The 21,112-nt window shown below is 46.0% G+C and overlaps 2 protein-coding genes across 2 annotated transcripts in view; both read right to left on the bottom strand.

The window, feature by feature from the left end:
- Nucleotides 1-735: 735 nt before the first annotated feature.
- lrit3a (info leucine-rich repeat, immunoglobulin-like and transmembrane domains 3a) lies at nt 736-11,861 on the bottom strand. Its single transcript, XM_062549923.1, has 5 exons — nt 11,722-11,861; nt 9,308-9,771; nt 3,904-4,209; nt 1,614-2,104; nt 736-1,341 (listed from the first exon to the last, which is right to left on the bottom strand). Exons 1-5 carry the CDS (start codon nt 11,859-11,861, stop codon nt 736-738), a joined length of 2,007 nt encoding a protein of 668 aa, XP_062405907.1.
- A 7,636-nt stretch (nt 11,862-19,497) lies between these two features.
- The window catches only part of gpm6aa (glycoprotein M6Aa), a 23,461-nt gene continuing 21,846 nt past the window's right edge, over nt 19,498-21,112 (bottom strand). The window contains exon 7 of the mRNA XM_062549637.1: nt 19,498-19,866. Within this exon, the coding sequence (XP_062405621.1) occupies nt 19,714-19,866 (153 nt within the window). The 3' untranslated portion in view covers nt 19,498-19,713. The remainder of the gene's footprint in view (nt 19,867-21,112) is intronic.

Here is a 21,112-nt window from a genome sequence, read left to right as displayed (position 1 = left end):
CCTCCATAGATACCAAAGGAAAAGGAGAGAGTGAGAGAGAGAAACAGACAGAAAGAGAGAAAAGTCATGCCACTCCTCAGAACAACAGAATCTCTAGAACATGTTTAGGTTCTCAAATCCACAAGTCTAATTGTTGTGTCCTGACTCCATGGTGATTAGAATTAAGGCTCTATGAGGCACAGAGTATGTTTGACCTCTGACCTCAAGGTTACCTGGCTTGTTCCACTGAAGGAACACATTTGTACGTAGTGTGTATTTGTGTGTTTTGGCTCTCAGTAGCATACATCTATTACTACTGAAAACCTCAGTGTGGGAAATATTCAGTTCCTTTGTGTTGTGTTGAACTGACAGCTAACAGTGTCACTAAAACCATTATGAAATCCTTAGTGAAGAGGTGAATAACCCTGTTCCAGAGGGTTCTACAAGAGTTTGTCTCCAGGACTTTAATCTCTTTACATTCCAGAGGAACCTGGAAGGCTGTTCAGTCTGTCTGCACAGCCGTGGTTCCCACTGCAGACCTTGGTTCCAAAGGTTCCGGGTTTTACTGGACGTAATCCATGAACGCCGTCAGACCCAGAGCCCGGCCCAGTCAGCAGCTGCTGGTCAGTGTTGGGCCCGTTAAAGCCCGCCTGACACAGAAGCCAACAGGACAAAACACAGCGGTGGCTGTGACCTGTGACCTGTGACCTGTGACCTGTGACCTGTAAGCTGCACACCTCCACCTGAGAGCCGTGGCTAGCAGAGGTACTCGGAGCGCGAGCTGTCGCTCTTGTAGGTCATCTGCGAGTCGATGCTGGACCGCGAGCACAGCAGCATGCGCTCGGACTCCGTGTAGCGCCGCGACCACAGGTCGTGCGACGGCACCTGGCCGTTCAGCGCCCGCTGCTTCATGGTCAGCGTCTCGAACTTGACGTAGGACTCCTTGGACAGGTCCTCCTGGCTGCCCCCGCCGCCGTCGCCCCCTCCCCCGCCGGAGCCTCGGCAGTAGAGCGAGACGATCTTGTAGGTGAGCAGCAGGATGAGGGGCACGGCCAGCACGCAGGCGATGCCGCTGACGATGACCAGCATGGGGCTCTCTCCGTCGCCCAGCGTGGTGAAGTCCACGCACTGCTCCTTGCCCGGCGCCGTGGCCTTGGTGGCCAAGCACACCTTGTAGCTCTGGCCCGGCGTCAGGTTCTCCAGGAGCTCCTTGGCGCGGCCCGCCTGCGTGCTGATGCGCGTCTCCTCCTCGCCGCCCTCCCCGCCGTCCGTCGGCGTGCACAGGATGGACACGGGCGCATCGCCGGGCATCCCCTCCGACGTCCACACCACCACCGCACTGTCCATCGTCTCCTCCACCACCTCAGATTACATTAGATTACATTGCATTACATTAGGTTAGATTACATTTCATTACATTACTTTTATATTATATTAAATTACATTCAACTTTATTGTTGTTACAAAAGTTAGTACAACCAACCAGTACAATGAAATGCAGTTGAACATCTAACCAGTACAGCAATCATTAAAAAGTGCTTGTTTTCTTTATTGTAGTACATAAAAAATACATACTGTAGAACACAGAGGGCAGTCTGATCCATCAAGCAAATAAAGTGCATTGAGATAGTTACCTGGATGTCCACCAGGCCGGGCTTGGCATCGGGCTTCTTCCTGTTTTTGTCGTCTTCCGCTGCGGCACCCTTCCCACCCTTCCGAGATGCTGCGGGGGGAGACCTCTGGATCCCTCCCCCTGGGCCCAGTCCCTTCTTGGGGGTTGTGGTGGTGGGCGCCAGGGTGGTGGTGGTGGTGGTGGTGGTGATGGTGATGGTGGTGGTGCTGCTGCTGCTTGTGGTTCCAGAGGAGGATGGAGAGGAGAGGGGTGTGGGGCCCGTTAGCGCCGTGGTTGACCCCCGGCTGGTGTCCCACCCGGGGCTCCTGGGGGTGATCTGTGGGGGGACGGGGGTGGTGCCGCCTTCACCCGCCACCGATATGGTGATGTAGGCCTCGGCGTTCCCCGCCACATTCTTAGCCTTGCAGCGGTAGTCTCCTGCGTCTTTGTAGAGGATCCCATTCAGGCCGATGATGGACCAGCGGACTCCCTCTCCAGGCGACTCCTGCACCACTGGTGGGGGATCAGAAACAAGACATCGGTCACATAAACACAGTGAGACCAGTCATAAGGGAGTCGGTGAACTAAATAGCCAATGACAAGTCCAGCCAGTAGGACACATAACCAATGACACAATCAACCGCTGACAAAAACAACCAGAGATGACATTCACCTAAATTCTAGCAGAGACTTCCTCATGTTTTAACAATCTAATGTTTCATGTGTACTACTAGACAAAAAGGCTTGTATAATGCCTGGAGGTGAACAAGTCTGGTCCTGGATTAGCGATCTTGCCCACATCTGCAGCATATTCGGACCTGATCCATTTCAGAATGATCTGTGAAATGCAATACTGTGTCCTAGGACGTCCTATTGGAGGTCTTATGAGGACATGATGGTCACAGCAGGTCTTTCTCTTGCCATCCCCATCATCCACAGCCGTGCAAGGGCAACGCTCCGACAAACATCAGCACCATTTCCAAATGATCCCAGTGCTTCTGCTGAATCAGTGGGGCTGCTTGTGCTGTTCTCTTCACATATCCCTCACAGAACCTCCCTTGGCTCAACATGAAGAGAGTTTCTCTCTCTCTCTCTCCCTCTCTCTCTCCCTCTCTCCATCATTTAGGCCAGTTCTCTCAGCAGTGCTTTAAGCAGAAGAGTGCAAGATCTTGCGTCATCATTGATACTTGGCACGGTCTGCATATGTTCCAAACTATGCCAGCAGCCATGCAGGCTTAAGTCATGCAGGCGCACATACTTGACTACTCTATCATACAGACAGCAGGACTTTGTGTGCCATGAGAACAGTGTGGACATTATGAACTCCTTACGAAAAACAGGGACCCTAATATTGATACATTGTGCAACATTCTCAAATACGTCTTCATGTATGTTCTACATATTTGTAGATCTGCTGAAAAATATTGATTTTTAAACTACTATGATGAGCTTGTTATCTGAGGATAACTTATGGTTCAGACTTGCACAGCCACACACACACACACACACACACACACACACACACACACACACACAGAGAGAGAGAGAGAGACTAACAGAGTTTGAAGGTGAAAGCTCTAGAATAATCCGAAACCCTGCAAACCATGCATCAGCAATTTGCTAGAGCAGTGGTCAGTGTACTGACTACTCACCTTCATATTGTACATTAAGCCACAGTAAGATTGACCTACATACCATGAATCTATATTGCAACCGGCAACCTACAGTACCACAGTGGACAGTGGTCAGTGTCCGGTGGGTCCTTCGAGGGACATGAGTGGATTAAAGTTAGGGGTTAGTCAGCGCTCTTGATTAACATTAGGGGATTAATGTTAGGGGTTAGTCAGCGCTCTTGATTAAGTACTGTAGGTACAGGAGCTTTATCTGTTGTCATGTAGGTCAGGAGGGATGCAGTACAGAGGGGCTTTAGCTATCTAGGTGGTAGGTAAGTCTGCTGACACATATAGACTGTGCTAGTGTGTCTTACCTGAGCAGGTGTGGGTTACCTGTGGTTTTACCTGTGCCATTGTGTGCTGATGGAACAGCAGACGTCAGAACATGTTCTGAGGTCACAGCAGAACATGTCACCTGTGCATGGGTGGGTTACCTGCACAGGTGTGAGTTGCCTGTACTTTTACCTGTGCCATTGTGTGCTAATGGAACAGAACATGCCACCTGCGCATGGTGGGTTACCTGTCCATGGGTGGGTTACCTGCACAGGTGTGTGTGTTGTTTGCACAGGTGTGTGTCTTACCCGTGTGGTTGGCTACCTGCACAGGTGTGTGTGTCGTTTGCACAGGTGTGTGTCTTACCTGTGTGGTTGAAGGGCGAGCCGTCGGCTCTGGTCCAGGAGAGGTCCGGCGTGGGCTTCCCGGTGGCGTCGCAGCGCAGCAGCACGTTGCTGCCCAGCTGAGAGGTGATCTTGGTGGCCGAGGTCAGCACCGACGGCTTCACGCACTGGTCCAGCTCGGCCCGCTGGAACAGAACCCCCGCCAGGTTGTCCGGCCCGCTGCACGCAAGGAAGGAGTCCATCAGGACGATGGGGGTCTCGGCCATCTTGGAGAGCTCGATCACTTTGGAGATCTTGCAGTCGCAGTACCAGGGGTTGTCTTGGAGACCTACGAGAAGCAAGAGCATTTTAGTTCATATCAGCATGGTTCTAAGACACAGCAGTAGGATTTACAGTATATCAGGATGGTTCTATTTAAGTTTGTATCGGTATGGTTCTATTTTAGATTATTTCGGCATGTTTCTAAGATGTTATTTGACATTTTTTGGCTTTGTTTGTTGGCATCGTCTAAGCAGATTCTTTTTACATTAATTCATTTTTTCTTCTTTGCAATACACGAGTCAAGTTTTTTTATGCAAGTCTAACCGTTCTTCTAACTGTTCTTCATTGACAACCTGTTTGTAGTTAAATGTCTCTTTAGAGACGTTCCTTTCACCCATCGGAAACATAACTCTCCGTCCCATGTCATGGAATATCAGGTGCAACCCATAAACACTGCTTATATGGGGTCACATATGTGTCCATAGATTATCACACACACACACACACACACACACACACACAGAGAGAGTACATGCCCACACATACAGTACTGTACATTGGCTGTCACAACAGCAGTAGACAGGAAGAGACAGCTGTTGAGTACTAGGTGTAAATGCAACACTCAAAGAGGTGTGTGTGTGTGTGTGTGTGTGTGTGTGTGTGTCAGGGGTCTGACAGGGAGAAATGTTTGGGCCTGGGTGTGAACAGTCTAACCCCCACCCCCCCTGCACACACACATACACATACACACTCACACACACACACACACACACTGTGATGGAAACTCAGAGGAAGACGATGAGCCTTCTCCAAACTGCAGGCTTAACAGCAAGCTAAACAGCCAGGACACTCTCTGTTCCATAACTGAACCCTGTTTGCTTGGTTCCATTCTGACCACATGAAGACACCATTGTTGTGTCCAGAGAGCAGCCAATCACAGAGCTCCTGTGCATGCTAGGTGTTGACAACAACACGGCGGTGACTAACGGCTAAGCAGGTACACAAAGCATTATCACACGGGACTATTATTAGCATGTGTGCATCACTTCAACACTCTTATATGCTGGGAGCACTGTTCTTCAGGCCATATGTTGTTTTGGAGATACTCACTATGATTATATACTCACTGTGATCGTACTGTATATACTATTTAATTATGCATCCAATCTAAGGTGACCAGATGTCTGAGACCAAAACCGGGGACATGATCTCAAAAATGATTTTTTGTTTTATCTTCAAAAAATGGGGACATAGGTAGTTTTTCTGTATTTTTCCAGGGACAGGCAACCAAACACGGGAACTGTCCCCTGAAACCGTGGACGTCTGGTCACTCTAATCCAGTCACCCTCTGTGAACAGAGCCCAGTGCACTTCAAATGTGTGAGAGTTGGCAGCTCTGGGATTCCTATTGATCGGCTATGGGCAGCATCTTTTCTAGCATCTTCCAGTGATCTTGTCGCATGACTGGACAGGTGTCCGTTAAACAGCCACAAATGACATTAGTCCTGCACAGGAGGGAGATGAGATCAAACACAGGGTGTGTGTCCAAACCACTGAAAGTGCTCCCACTTCATCCTCTTTGGCTTCCGATACACACACACGCAAAGCAAGAGAAGGCACGCAGACACAGGCACACACAGGCTACTGTCTTAGGATCACACACGCATATAGGACACAAACAGACATTCTGCACACACACACACACACACACACACACACGCAAAGCAAGAGAAGGCAGGCACACACAGGCAGACACAAGCAGACACAGGCTACTGTATTAGGTTCACACGCGCATATAGAACACAAACACACATTCTGCACTTACACACACACACACACACACACACTGTTTACGGAAGCCCCATTACCAGCTTAGGCCGTTCTTAACTGAGGGAAGCCTGTCCAGGCTAAATAAAGCTCTGGCTCAGGTATGAGCATAGAGAGCTTCCTCTCACATTCTGTGCATGTTCATGAATTCTGGGAAGAGGTCGATCAGACCCTTCACAGTACTTAGCACATGGAGGAATATGAGTGAAGGTCATCTATGTCCTCCTGAGGCCTGAGACTTTAACAAACCCCTCATTGTCCTTTCACGCATCTTTACAAGAGCTATGCAAAAGCAATCAGGCGCCGGTGACACAGTATTTGCTGAAGCTGCTGAAGCTTTGCTCGTGTACTGCAGCAGATGGCACGATTTCATCTGTTCTGGCACTTTCTACAAAATGAACACAATGAGTCACTTAGTCGTGCAAAGAGAGCAAGAAAACGTGGAGAGGGTTGGGAGTGTGTGAAAGGTACGGGGACGAGACGAGAGGGGTGTGAGACAGGTGTGGGGTCCAGGTGTGGGGTGTGTTTCCGGCCGGGCCTGTCCTCCACTGGGAACGCCGTGTGCCCTCCTCCTGCCCGATCCTAATCCCTCCTCTCCCTCCCTCGGCCGGCGCGCTGGCGAGCGCAGCCGGCTTTTTTCCGCTGGGATTAGAGACGCTGACCTCAAACTGGCCTCTGTGCCACGCCCCCAGAGGGAGAGAGGCCGTCCCCTTCTGCAGGAGTGCCCCCCCCCCCCCCCCCACACACCCTCGTGGACGCCCTGACTGGCATCTCTCCTCAACATGGCCACTGCACGTCAGAATCAACATGGCATGTGGGTCTCTGTGTCAATGCAAACTACATCCTTGACCAGCCATCCTGCACCTGCCAGCCTCAAATGCTTACTCCTCTAATGCTCACCCCTCAAATGCTCACACCTGAAGAAATGTTGCAAAATCAATGTATGAACCGAGGCTAATAGTTGGTAAAGTACGATATGCACTACAACTGCCATAGCAACAAGCCTGGTCAAGCTGCAGGTCACTGCTCTCTCCCGGAGTCAAGGCCTGGTGGGGTCACTGCTCTCCTCCTTCACTACAGTTATTTTGAACTACTTTGTACTTTCCTCCCTCAAACACACACTAGACACGGGGCCAGGCTCTTTGTACCCTACACATATACTGTACACTACACGCTCTGTCAACCTGGCTGCACCCTCCTCCCTCAATATATTACCATATACCATCAACACTACCGTACATTCTCAATGCATAATGACCAAAATTTGACCGCCCAATATGGCTGCCACGTAAACGCATGCCACAACGCCAAATGCAGCATCTAGATTCCTTTATATACAAACATCTCCTGACACCCTGCACTCTCTAACCCTCATGCCACCCTTGGGTAATACCCAGCAGTACCCCTCTCATGCCACCCTTGGTTATACTCAGCAGTACCCCTCCAGTACCCCCCATGCCACCCTTGGCTATACCGAGCAGTACCCCTCATGCCACCCTTGGCTATACCCAGCAGTACCCCTCATGCCACCCTTGGCTATACCCTCCAGTACCCCCCATGCCACCCTTGGCTATACCCAGCAGTACCCCTCATGCCACCCTTGGCTATACCCAGGAGTACCCCTCATGCCACCCTTGGCTATACCCAGCAGCAGTCACCCATATGCCACTGTTGGCCATACCAACCAATCTCTCCTGACATCCTGTGCTCTGTGAGTGTGTGTGTGTGTGTGTGTGTGTGTGTGCTCCTAGTGAGCTCACTGCTCCAACTGTGTGTGTGTGTGTGTGTATGTGTGTGTGTTTGTATTTGCACACAACACACTTGCATGTTGAATGCGGAGCGTCACACACCTAGTATGACTGCGGTTTCATCAGGCAGTAACATCTGATCACACATGTACGGATATTATTGCAAAAGCTTGTGTGTAAGGAGGTTGTTGTAACAGGATCACACTACCAGAGCTGATCTGGGAGCTGCCTGGCATGGCTATCAGAGAGGGCATGATGCTACACTGCAGAGCTGGCCTGGGAGAGAGCATGATGCCACACAGGGCGGTTTGGCTGAGGGACCTATGGGCCTGACGCACGTTAAATGTCAAGGTCCTAATTTGGTGAAGCTGACCTGGGCTGACACATTTTGCCCCACAAAAAGTTAATGCGAGATTTGTAGTTAACGCTAGATTCGTCACAGGAGACAGAGGGTGAGGGTGCTGATTTTCAGTCCAAGAGTCTTTGAAGACTATTCAGAGGAGAAGTAAATCTGTTTGATATTGATCATGTAGATCCATTCAGCAGTTGTCTACGTATTGGTAAACCCTGTATGTCTGCATCACACTGTATATCACATAGTGTAAAGCTACAGACAAAGCAAGCACAGTAGAGACATACCCTCTGTGATGAACTGTATGGACGAAGATGGACATAAGGACCAAACTCAACCCCACATCTGGACATAACAAACTAACTAGGTTGAAGAGGTTGTGGTGGAGCAGACCCTGTAATAACAGCACCTGAACATTCGGTCAGCTCAGACCCTGTAACAACAGCACCTGAACATTCGGTCCGCTCAGACCCTGTAACAACAGCACCTGAACATTCGGTCCGCTCAGACCCTGTAACGATAGCGCCTGAACTTTCGGTCCGCTCAGACCCTGTAACGATAGCGCCTGAACATTCGGTCCGCTCAGACCCTGTAACGATAGCGCCTGAACATTCGGTCAGCTCGCTCACAGTTCCACTCCACAAATCCAGCATCTGTCACTGGCCAGTGTGATCAGTGTGATTCAGTCATACAAGATTACAAGATTAGACTTCAACAGCCATTTAGCACCACAGATTCTGTACATGGTACCCGTTCCCTCACCAGACAGACAGTTGCTAAGAGACATTGCATCTCTGATGATGTGAGGACCACAGATCAATAACGCCTAAAGTTCTTTTCATCTTTGTTTTTTCTTAATTCCGCAACAAAGAACTCACCAGACAATCACTCTTTCTGTGGGCCAAAGGAGAGACCACGCCTATCACTGTTGCTATGGGCCAAAAGAGAGACCACGTCCTCGCTGTTGCTATGGGCCAAAAGAGAGACCACGTCTATCATTTTCCATTCAAGCCAATTTACATTTTGAATTTACACCAACTTCAGAAAAGAGTTTGCATGAAATTAATGAATTTTTTTATTTGACCCAATTTAAAATATTGATTTACACCAAAAGAGAGACCATGTCTATCACTGTTGCTATGAGCCAAAAGAGAGACCAGGTCTATCACTCTTGCTACAGGCCAAAAGAGAGACCACGTCTCTGATGATGATGATGGTGCGGAGATCATGAGTACTTACCCAGAACCACCCTGGTGTCGTTACTGCTGGGCATGACCCCTGAGAAGGGCGGCCAGAGGTCAAGCAGGTCGGAGGGCAGCGTGGCCAGCTTGTTGCTGGAGATGTCCAGGTAGGTGATGTTGACCAGGTAAGGGGTGGCCTCGGCAGGTATGCTGGTCAGCCGGTTGTTGTGGAGGTCGAGGGTGCGCAGGCTGGGCATCTCGGGCAGAGACTCCCAGGGGAAGGTCGAGATGGCGTTCCCGTCCAGTCGGAGCTCATGCAGCACCTTCAGGTTGTAGAAGCTGGCCGTGTCCACGGAGATGATGTTGTTGTAGGTGATCCACAGGTAGCGCAGCTCCGGCAGGTAGTAGAAGGCCTCGCCCGGGATACGCCGCACCGCTGTCTTCTCCACGCGCAGCTTTACCGTATCCACGGGAACGTTGACTGGGATGTCCGACATGTCCTGGTCGTTACAGAGTACTGACCTGGGATACACACACACAGAACACACACTTTGAGTCTCTAGAATCATTGGATGCCATATGGGGTTTTATGCACCCTCCCTTCCTTCCTCGATCCTTGCTTTCACTGATCTAGATAAAGAATGATGGGGAGGCAACAATGCGATAGTCTATCCAGTGTTAGTTATAGATCAGTGGGAACGCACATCGAGGATCGTGGAGAGATGTTGAGAGGCACCCGACCTATTGATAAGCAGGACTACTGGATACAAAGAAGATAACAAATCAAGTGGCTCCCAATTCAGAAGCATTTGTTGATATTGCATGCCCATAGTGTGTAGGATTTTTTCTCTAAAAACAAAATCTAAACTAAATAATTGCATGAAGGTTCACCTCTTCCAAACCATCCTTGTCCTGTCAGAGCAGTCTTGGTGTTGGCTGCTCTTGAGCTTGAATATCTATCTGATTCTTTGTAGGACGTACAGTATGTTACACCTTCATATTTGTATGCCATATGTGTGTATTTTGGTGATTATCTGTCGTGATAAAATGGTCTTAGGACTGTTTATGTATTAGAACTAGGAGTGTTGAAAACACAGTAAGCATGACTTGCACATCTGCACATTACTGAGTGAAGAGTGTGGCCAGCTCATGGAGAGGGGCCTTGGTGTGGTAAAGACATACCTTAAAATGGCCCAATTCTGCTGAGGTTTACTCTTATGTGCTTACCTGCATCAATTAATCATTCATTTGTTTATTTATTGCTTATCGCTTATTAGTTCGTCTAAACGGCCAGAGGCTGGAATAAAAGTTTGCATCTTGATTATTTTGCCTTAGTAATATAATTCAGTTCCACTTATTTACATTTATTCATTCATTCAGCCAAAGTGACTTGCATACAGTATGTCAATTCTCTTACAAGGGACTACACTGCCCCCGGAGCAACTTAAGGGTCTTGCTCAAGAGGCACAACGGTGGAAACCAGGAATTGAACCCACAACTTTTCAGGCTCCAGCGCAGCTCCTTAACCACTGCGCTACCACATATGCTACCACTGCCCCATTGATGATTTAACGATCCTTAATCAATGATCATCACTGAGTCAAAGCCCTTTAGGGAATCAAGTCCTGCATATTAAATAGATGAACAAATTGATGAACTTGGTTGAGTACATTAGCTAATTGATAATCCCATTCAGTTCAGTCTGAAGTCTTTATTCACATTATGCCACTGACAAATGAACACTGTCAGAGAGGGCTTTGGGGATCCAGACGTTAAAATAAAGAGATTATGTCGATAAATGCAATGAACAAATCAACCAATGAAGTGAAATGAGGGGAGTGAGAGTGAATGTAGACTATAGCTGTAGTTCTGTCCTGCTCTGCTGTGTTATTGGTGTGACTGCAAGCTGCAGATGTGTAGTGGGTGACTCCACTGGGCCTGTTTAGCCCCTACTGTGGTGCGGGACCTGACCAGCTGATGATGGGTCAGGGATTAATCGACCTGGTCCACGCCACGTGTCAATTCTACCATGATACCATTATGTGTGGTCAATATTTGTAATTACATTATTAGATCTACCTGCCATTCTTGAGTGACAAATGTACCCATTCATACACTGAGTAATTCAGACAAGGGCTCAGGCATTTATGTCTGTCAGAAACTAATTTATTTTAGGTTGATATGACATACTTAACCACCACAATCACAAAAATATAATTATTTTCTAATTCACTTAGAGGGTCTTCTAAGCATGTCCCTCCATTAAAGCAGCATCATTTCTCCAAAAAAGGAATAGTTCATTTTCTATACTCCCAAATCTGACTGTAGAATATTAATATTGCTAGTATTACTTTTATTTCATAGTCCTTACTGCTTTATTTTGATTATAAGGCTGATCGTGGTTGCCATTGTCCCTGGTCTGAAGGGTAAAGCAGCTTAACGGCTGGTCGGTGTGTGAACGAGCGCTCCTACCTGAAGCCCGTGCCGTCGCTGCGTCCGTGGAACACACAGGTGCACTGGGACGGGCAGAATCCAAGGCTGGGTCCCAGGAGGACGAGGAGGGTGGCGAGGAAGAGGAGGAAGCGATGAAAGGAGGCGGGCGGCCTGCGCATGGTTCACACGTCCAGGCCTGGCCGAGCCTCGCCGCGCAGAGTCACCCGAGCAGGACAGCGTGGAGGAGACACATCCGCACTCATGGGAGGAGAGCGCAACGTCGCCGGGGCCACCAACACACCAAAGAGAAGCAAGAAAATAACCTCCAAAGGCCTCCTCCAAAGCCACTCATAAAAGTGGTGAATAGAATAGTCCGTTTGCTTGTTCTTTTTTTTTCTTATTCCAGCTACGCTCATTCGCACTGTCCTGTCTGCTGCAATCTCCCTCTGACGTGGGCGGGGTGAGGCCAAAGGTGTGTGTGTGTGTCTGTGTGTGTGTGTGTATGTGTGTGTGTGTGTCTGTGTGTGTGTGTAAAGGGTGAAGAGGCTTAGCAGAGGGATTTCTCCTGAGAGTAGGTCGCTCAGTGGGAGGAGGGGGGGAATAATTAGTATTAGGGCCGCACGCTAATCAGCTAGCACACCTCAGGCACAACGCGAGAGGCTCCTCCTCACGCTAATCAGCTAGCACACCTCAGGCACACAGAGCAAGAGGCTCCTCCTCACGTGTCAGGCTGCCCACACGGTCCGGCATCTCTCCTCTCGGCCGTCATCACTCCCTGCTGCTCCCACACAGTCCACCGTCACTCTCCTAGCTAGGCCGCCATTGCACCCACACAGTCAAGCGTCACTCTCCTAGCTAGGCTGCCGTTGCACCCACACAGTCCAGCGTCACTCTCCTAGCTAGGCCGCCATTGCGCCTACATAGTCCAGCGTCACTCTCCTAGCTAGGCCGCCATTGCACCCACACAGTCCAGTGTTGCTCGTCTCAGTCATGATTGCTCCTCCCACAGGGTCGATCCCGTCCCGTCATCTTTCCTCCGGACCGCCATCACGAGCTGCTGCTCCAACAGTCACTCCTTCGCCCGCTTCTCTCCATTTCTCTATTTCTTTACGCGTGTCTCAATCCCACGTTTCAGTCTCTGTCTTTTTCTCTTCTGTCTCAAACACAGTTTATTGCGCGCTCTCTCTCTCTCCACACACACACACACATACACAAACACACACACACACACATACAGAAAATGTAGTCACACTACCATAAGTCATCTTTATTTAGCAAAGTAAAATTTATTTACAGACATTATGCAGGCGATAATGTGTCATGAATGTGTCATTTAATTTTATTCTCCTTGATCACCTCTCTTTCCCTCTCTTTCTCCCTCTCTCTCTGTCTCTATTGTGGTGGTAGTGTAGTGTAGAATCCAGAGGTCTCCCTGATCTTGATCCCCTCTCTTTTTCTCTTTCTCTCTTTCCTTCCATCTCTTTATCTCTCTTTCCCTCTCTTTCTCCCTCTCTTCTCCCTCCTTCTTTCTCTTTCCCTGTCTTTTGCCCTCTCTCCCTCTTTCTCTCTCCAGTATGGTGGTAGTGTAGTGTAGTGTAGAGTCTAGAGGTTTCCTTTGCGTGCAGACCCTCATAATGACACAAAGGTGCAAGCTGTAGCCTGGGCCAGGATTTACAGCTATGTCTGAAATGAGAGTGAAGAGGGGGGTGCGTGCATGTGTGTGTGTGTGTGTGTGTGTGTGTGTGTGTGTGTGTGTGTGTGTGTGTGTGTGTGTGTGTATGTGTGTGTGTGTGTGTGTGTGTGTGTGTGTGTGTGTGTGTGTGTGTGTGTGTGTGTAGAAAATAGTGAGAGCACAGTGAGAGGTTGACAAACATGCTTTTAAAAGACTTTAAAATAGTTACATTTTCTCTCTCTGTCTCAAATACACACACACACACACACACACACACACACATGCAAACAAAAAGACAGTTATATAAAGACAAACATGCTGTTGTTTATTTTTTTCGGAGATAAATAGTTATCGCCTAAATGGAACCCATTTTCAGCCATGATGAGCATGTCTACCCCAGACGCTTGTGTGCTTGTTAAAATGCAAAGCCATTTAGAACCTTAATGTTACCGTGACAACAGAGATCAGGATTGCTAAAGCAGTCATGAGGTTTGCCGGGCAATGGCAACAACAATCACAATATTCCCCTTAAAACTCTAGTTCTGGCAGTGAATGCGTCTGTACGGAATGTGCTGCACCTGTTGGCTGAGCAGAGCTCTGGCTCCATCTTGGGCTCCTCTCCTCGCCAAGGCCCTTGTAGACGGCCTGGCAAAGGTTAGCGCCTGTGTCTGGGTGCTAATCCTATTAGCGCCCTTGTCATAGTGGCATGGAATGATATATTAGATCACATGGGATAAGCAGGGCAGGCAGACAGGGGGGTGGGACAGGAGGTATGGAGTGACCCCGTAAACCTGGGAAGGACCTGTGTGTGTGTGTTTGTGTGTGTGTGTGTGTGTGTGTGTGTGTGTGTGTGTGTGTGTGTGTGTGTGTGTGTGTGTGTGTGTATAGGCATGTGCATGTGTGTGTGTGTGTGTGTTTGGGTGGGTGTGTGTATGCGTGTGTGTGTGTGTGTGTGTGTGTGTGGGGGGGGGGGGGGTGTGTTAGGAGGTGTGGTTTTATTGGGTGGGGGGTTATATTATAAATATCTCATATATGTTCATTGTAAATGTGTCTTGTTTATCCCTCCCGTTATCCAAGCAATGTTTATCATAAAATATATGGTTCACTTTTTTTAATGACTTTTCCTCATTTGAAGGGTACAACCGAGTGAGCATGAAATAATATGTTTGTACATTGGCGTTCCTTGGGGTCAGTTTGACCCAAGCCGATTTAGCTGTATGAACCATAAGATATCTGAATATTTGACACATTATGGATATTATTATTGTTATAGTATGAGAACATATTGTTATTATCAATATTACATATACAAGTACATATTAAGTCATTTTGGCAGGACTGAATAAGTCAAAAGGTGAAGTAACAGCATGCCTTTGGGCTGCTGACACTGGATTGGCAATATTGTCAGCCAGGGTTCCAGGGCTCATAAAGGGGTGTGGGGGGTGGGATTGTTATGTAGGGCTTTTGATGGTGGTTATTACACTCTTGTTAAGTACCTGTCACAAAAAAAATGGGCAATATGAATTGTAATCATTTTAGGGTTTATTTAGCTGGAGTCATATTGACCCCAAGGATAAAACATGTCAGTAAGATTTGAAGGTAACTCAAGGGTAAAAGAAAATCTTGTGTTTGCTGTCCTTTTAGATCATAGTGCATTTCAGCCGAGATCTCAGCCAATATAACGTTAATGGATCATTCTGAAATCAATGCCTAGACAGAAGGAAACACAGAGTTGTGTGTGTGTGTGTGTGTGTGTGTGTGTGTGCGGTGTGTGCAGTGTGTGTTTGTGTTAGTGTTATGGATTGCCCACCTGTGTTGGCGTAACAGACGGATGCCAAAGTCCAGGTCAGAATCTAGCATGGCACACCCGATTAAAGCTTTATCCTGGAGAATCTCTGGAGTGCTATGAAATGCGTGTGTGTGTGTGTGTGTGTGTGTGTGTGTGTGTGTGTGTGTGTGTGTGTGTGTGTGTGTGTGTGTGTGTGTGTGTGTGTGGCCTGGTAAGGCCAGGTCAGAATCTAACATGGCACTCTGATTAAAGCTTTATCCTTGAGCATCTCTGGAAGCACCGCTCAGACGCGGAGCTATACATCTGTTAAGGAGGAGGTTACCTCTCTAAAGTCTACACGGCATAATAAGCTATATTAGGTATATATACAGTGCCTATAGAAAGTTATCATACCCTTTTGAAATAGTTACTTTTTTTGTCTTACAGCCTGAGATCAAAACCCATTTTAAAAAAAATCTTTTCCAGTTTTATTTACAAATGTAGCTGTACAACATCAAAATAATGAAAAAAAAGTAAACAGTTCTGAAAATTAATAAAAAATGAAAAACTAGAATAACAGGGTTGGAAAAGTCATCATACCCCTGACTTAATACTTTGTAAAGCTTCCTTTTGCTTTCATTACAGCCATCAATCTGTTTGGATATGTCTCTATTATAGCTTTGCACACCTAGATAGGGGAAGATTTGCCTAATTTTCCGTGCAGAAATGTTAAAATTTAGTCAAATTCTGTAGGAAATGGCGATGGACTGCTCTCTTCAAGTCAATCCACATATTTTCTATAGTATTTAAGTCAGGGCTCTGACTTTGCCACTCAAGGATATTCACCATCCTATCCTTAAGCCACTGCTTTGTTCTTTTGGCAGTATGTTTAGGATTATTGTCGTGTTGGAAGGCGAATGACCTCCCCATCCTCAGCTGTCTAGGAGAGGGACGCAGGTTTTCCTTAAGAATGTGGGTGTACTTGGCAGCATCCATTTTCCCTTCTATCCTGACCAATTGCCCAGTTCCTGCTGAAAAGAAACATCCCCACAACATAATGTTGCCCCCACCATGCTTCACACTAGGTATGGTGTGTTTTGGGTGGTGTACTGTGTTGGTTTTCGCCAAACATTGCGCTTGGAGTTCAGTGCAAAAACACATCTGGAATATTCTGCTACCATGTGGAAAAAGCTTATATGGTCAGATGAGACTAAGATCGAACTTTTTGGAGACTAAGATTGAAGTTTTTGGACTGAGCTCCAGCCGCTAACCAAACACAGTATACACACCCAAACACACCCAAAACACACCATACCTACTTTGAAGCATGGTGGGGGCAACATTATGTTTTGGGGATGTTTCTCTTCAGCGGGGACTGGGCAATTGGTCAGGATAGAAGGGAAAATGGATGCTGCCAAGTACACCAAAATTCTTGAGGAAAACCTGCGTCCCTCTCCTAAACAGCTAAGGATGGGGAGGTCATTCGCCTTCCAACACGACAAAAATCCTAAACATACTGCCAAAAGAACAAAGCAGTGGCTTAAGGATAGGATAGTGAATATCCTTGAGTGGCAAAGTCAGAGCCCTGACTTAAATACTATAGAAAATATGTGGATTGACTTGAAGAGAGCAGTCCATCGCCATTTCCTACAGAATTTGACTAAATTTTTACATTTCTGCACGGAAAATTAGGCAAATCTTCCCCTATCTAGGTGTGCAAAGCTATAATAGAGACATATCCAAACAGATTGATGGCTGTAATGAAAGCAAAAGGAAGCTTTACAAAGTATTAAGTCAGGGGTATGATGACTTTTCCAACCCTGTTATTCTAGTTTTTCATTTTTTATTAATTTTCAGAACTGTTTACTTTTTTTTCATTATTTTGATGTTGTACAGCTACATTTGTAAATAAAACTGGAAAAGATTTTTTTTAAAATGGGTTTTGATCTCAGGCTGTAAGACAAAAAAAGTAACTATTTCAAAAGGGTATGATAACTTTCTATAGGCACTGTATATAGGTATGCATGCATATATAATAGGTATATAGCAATTATCATTATCTTTAGCTCAATGAACGTTGTCTTAAACGTATACAGGTGTAGATGTTGTCTTACTTTATAGTCACGTATACAATAGCTTGTGTTTAATCTTACAACAATGAGAACAATAGAATATGGTCATGTCACTACTATCTTCTTCATATTCTGTCCAGAATAAAAGCCTCTGTTAAATCCTATAAACGTAACCATAACCATAATAACCATAACTACAGCCTCATTATATAAATCTGTTCCATCAGCCTTTGTCAGTTGGGGACATAGAGATCATTTTTATAATTTTTTGATAATTTTTAAATCATGTTTATAAAAGCCACATTTGTTAGTGACCCACACACATAAGCAGTCAATAAATGAGCCAGAGCATATTTATGAACAAGTACACCAGTGCATCTTTTTATTTACGCAAGCAGTTTGTTCCTACAGTTGAGAAAAGCCACTGTTGAAGCGGTTGGCACATGTATGTACAGAACAGATCCATGGTTACAGGCTTCTACTATGCATTCTGGGTGAACGTACAAAAGGCTACAATGAGGAGGGAGCGGGAAGCGTCGCCAGGTCAGTACTGAAGAGAGCAACAAGATTACGGGGAGGCAAGATCAGGACATGGGTAAAGAAGCGCACCACAAACCAAACAGACACAACTCAAACACTACCATCTACAAGCTGAGAGAAGACTCGTGTGAAATGCAGAGAGCACAGGAGCTGAAATACTGCACATGGTTTAGAACTCAAAAACAGGAGCGTTGAGCCTCCTCACGCGAGGTCACAACATGTTAAAACAACTGAGACCAAATTAAGAAGGAAATTAAGAAGTAAAATGAAAATTCTATATTTTTTCGTATGTTTGTTTCCAGTAAAACGATTACCATTTAATGCATGACCATGCCACAAAGAACATCTAGATTCACAGTCGTTTACCTAACAGTACAGAGATTCAACACGTGGTTGAATACCAATGCACTTACACCTAGAAAGAGCTCACAATGATCCAATATGTGCACAAAACTAGCTCTTTGATAACACTGACAAAACATGAATTGCCAGGCAGTAAAAAGAATGATAAGACACCTCTGTAGTCCAATAGCATAATGATTTATAAGCAAGACAACAAGTGATTATTTTTTTTTAAATCGTCATCAGGAAATATCATTATTATAGGTTTTTGATCTTCTTTTTAATTCATTATTCCTTTTCATTTTAAAGATTTTTTGGTTGTTGTGTGTGATTTGTTTCCTTTTTTTTTTTTTTCCCCGAATGAAATCTCCCGCCAATCTGTAACGTCTTCCAAAAATATCAGGACATGGCCTCCATCTTGGACTCGTCCGTGTGTCTCCCTCTTTCGCCCACGCGTGGAATGTGTTTTGATTCTCGTTACGAATTAGGCTATTACCTGAAGTTGAAGTGCTTACGTACATGTATACATTTACATAGGAGTATTTACAAAGCAGAAAACTGCAAAACTGCCTACTTACCTGTTCTAGTTCTCATTCTCTACTGTACGAAAATAAGAGGAGGGGCTCTAAAACGTTTGGCGTGCATGTATGACGAGACAGGTGTGCAGACCTAGCAGTAAGACCAGGCTGGCACCGCGCTTCACACAGAGACCGGGTTCGCAACACACCTGTCTCCGCCCGACCACGGGTCCGTGTTGGTGCAGTATCGGTTCCGGATCAGAACAGGGCCAGATGTGCCCCAGAACCATCAGAAGTGTGTGTGTGACGATGCCAGCAGGGTCAAACAACGGCTGCAGGAACCCCCTGATGTGTTTGACAGTCAGACCTGGCTCTGCTGGATGCAGGCTTGGCACCGCGAGCAAAAATAATAACCTTTATCTTATAGTATTTTGGTTAGACTCTTGAATATTGACTGTAAATAAAAAAAGTTTTATGGTACATTTGCAATATCTTTAAATAATATGAGAATAATACAGAATTAGCTGGTTTTGGGCCTCCCTCCCCACAAATGGTTAAAAAAAGAGTGCTTATTTTTTTAGTTTTGTTATTTTTTTGTCTCCTGAAGTGATGGCCCTTTCATGTGTGATGTTCTTTAGAACGAGATCTGTGAAGAGACGCTCACACACAGGAGGGGAATGTGCTTGGAACCCATTAGACCCCAGAACCGACCCATAAAAGAAAAACGACAGAAATGAAAGAAAAAAAAACCTAACAAAAGGATAACAGAAATGAGAAATTGAACAAATAACATGAAAGAAAGAGCTTTTTAAAAAATCCTATTAAAAATGAGTAAAAATGTAATTAAAAAAACATAAAGCAAAGGTACATTGTAAGGTAAGTGTAAGATTGTACACTACCTATTCATTTTCTAAATAATAATAATAATAATAATAACAATCATAGTAACCATAATCGTAATCGTAATCATAATAATGTTAATAATACTGTCTGTGTGTGAAAAGAATGGGTTGTCATGGGGTGGTAGAGAGACACACCAGTGAGATCATCTCAGCGTCACCACTCTCCTGTGACAGGAAGTGACATCGCTGGACTTCCTCTCCCGGGCGTGCTCCTGCCTTATGTGTAGGCGTTGAGGCGCTCCTTGGAGCGCGTGGAGTGGATGTCGTGGAGCTCCTGCTCCTCCTTGGACTTGATGTCCTCGTACTTCTGCATCTTGCAGGCATCCTTCACGTAAGCCCAGTTGGCCGACAGCACCATCAGGTAGTGGATCTGGGACAGAGGAGCATTGTTACACACCAGCATTCACAAATGCCCCTTTTCAACCACACACACACACACACACACACACACACACACACACACACACACACACACACACACACACACACACACACACAAGCATTCACAAATGCCCCTTTTCAACTGGTTTTGTTTTAATCCAGATGTGTTCCAGTGTCTCCTTCTGTTCTGCCCGGAGAAAGGCTGAATTGTTTATGGTGCTATACAAATGAATAAAATGAAATAAAAAATCATTGAAATTGAATATGTACACTCACATACATACATACATTAAAACACACACACACACACACACACACACACACACACACACACACACACACACACACACACACACACACACACACACTAGGTGATGATCCAATATGGTTTCTCCGGCTCTTTGTTTAAACATGCTGTGCTCTGATTCCACCAGCAGGTGGCAGACCTGGCTAAGTCTTTGAGGGGCCCTTTGTTTCCATGGCAGCTGATGTTCCAAGCAGTCATTCTACCACAGAGAGCTCGGGCTTCTGGCATTTACACTCCAGTCGTATAATTTTCACTCGATAAAATCTCTTCATGTGTTTTATGGACGACACTCTATTAGGATTAATTCAATTGCTAATTTCTTTACGTCGTCTGCCCATAGCAAAATAAAGTTCATTGATCTGTTGTTAAATATGAAACCAAGTGGAAGAGATCATAGCCCTGGCTAGTGAGAGATTTATATCCGTGCTCTTTGTATGTAAAGCCTTTTTTATATTCAGAGGAAGGAGGAGGAAAGCAATGAGAACTCAAATCGTCGAATCGGACTCGCCCTGTTTCTCTTCGAGTGGTGTTGATATCAAAGAAGAAAACACCTCCATCGTTGTCAGCAGCAACAGCAGCAGTGTGAGTGCTTGCATCAGAGACATCAGTCGATAAGGTGAGTCCGATGCTATGACTACCATGGATACTGCTACAGACCACACGTAACTAGCCGTCATCCAAACACTGAACTGCCACACACAATACGTTTCATAACCAACAAACAAGTGGCAAAAGCAACGATATTTCCTCCCACATTAAGCTACAAAATCAACATTAAGCTACAAAATCTTCAGATATTCTATATCTGTACAAATACTGCTGTCTTTGCAAAATTATTACACATGATTTGAAGCAATACTTTTAATATCTAACACGTTATTTTACATGCTAATGAGAGATTGATTTGCTGCCGAACACACACAGTCCC

This window comes from Sardina pilchardus, chromosome 11 (genome assembly GCF_963854185.1).
Source record: "Sardina pilchardus chromosome 11, fSarPil1.1, whole genome shotgun sequence".
NCBI classification, from domain to species: Eukaryota; Metazoa; Chordata; class Actinopteri; order Clupeiformes; family Clupeidae; genus Sardina; species Sardina pilchardus.
This window is presented reverse-complemented; position numbering and strand designations above follow the sequence as displayed.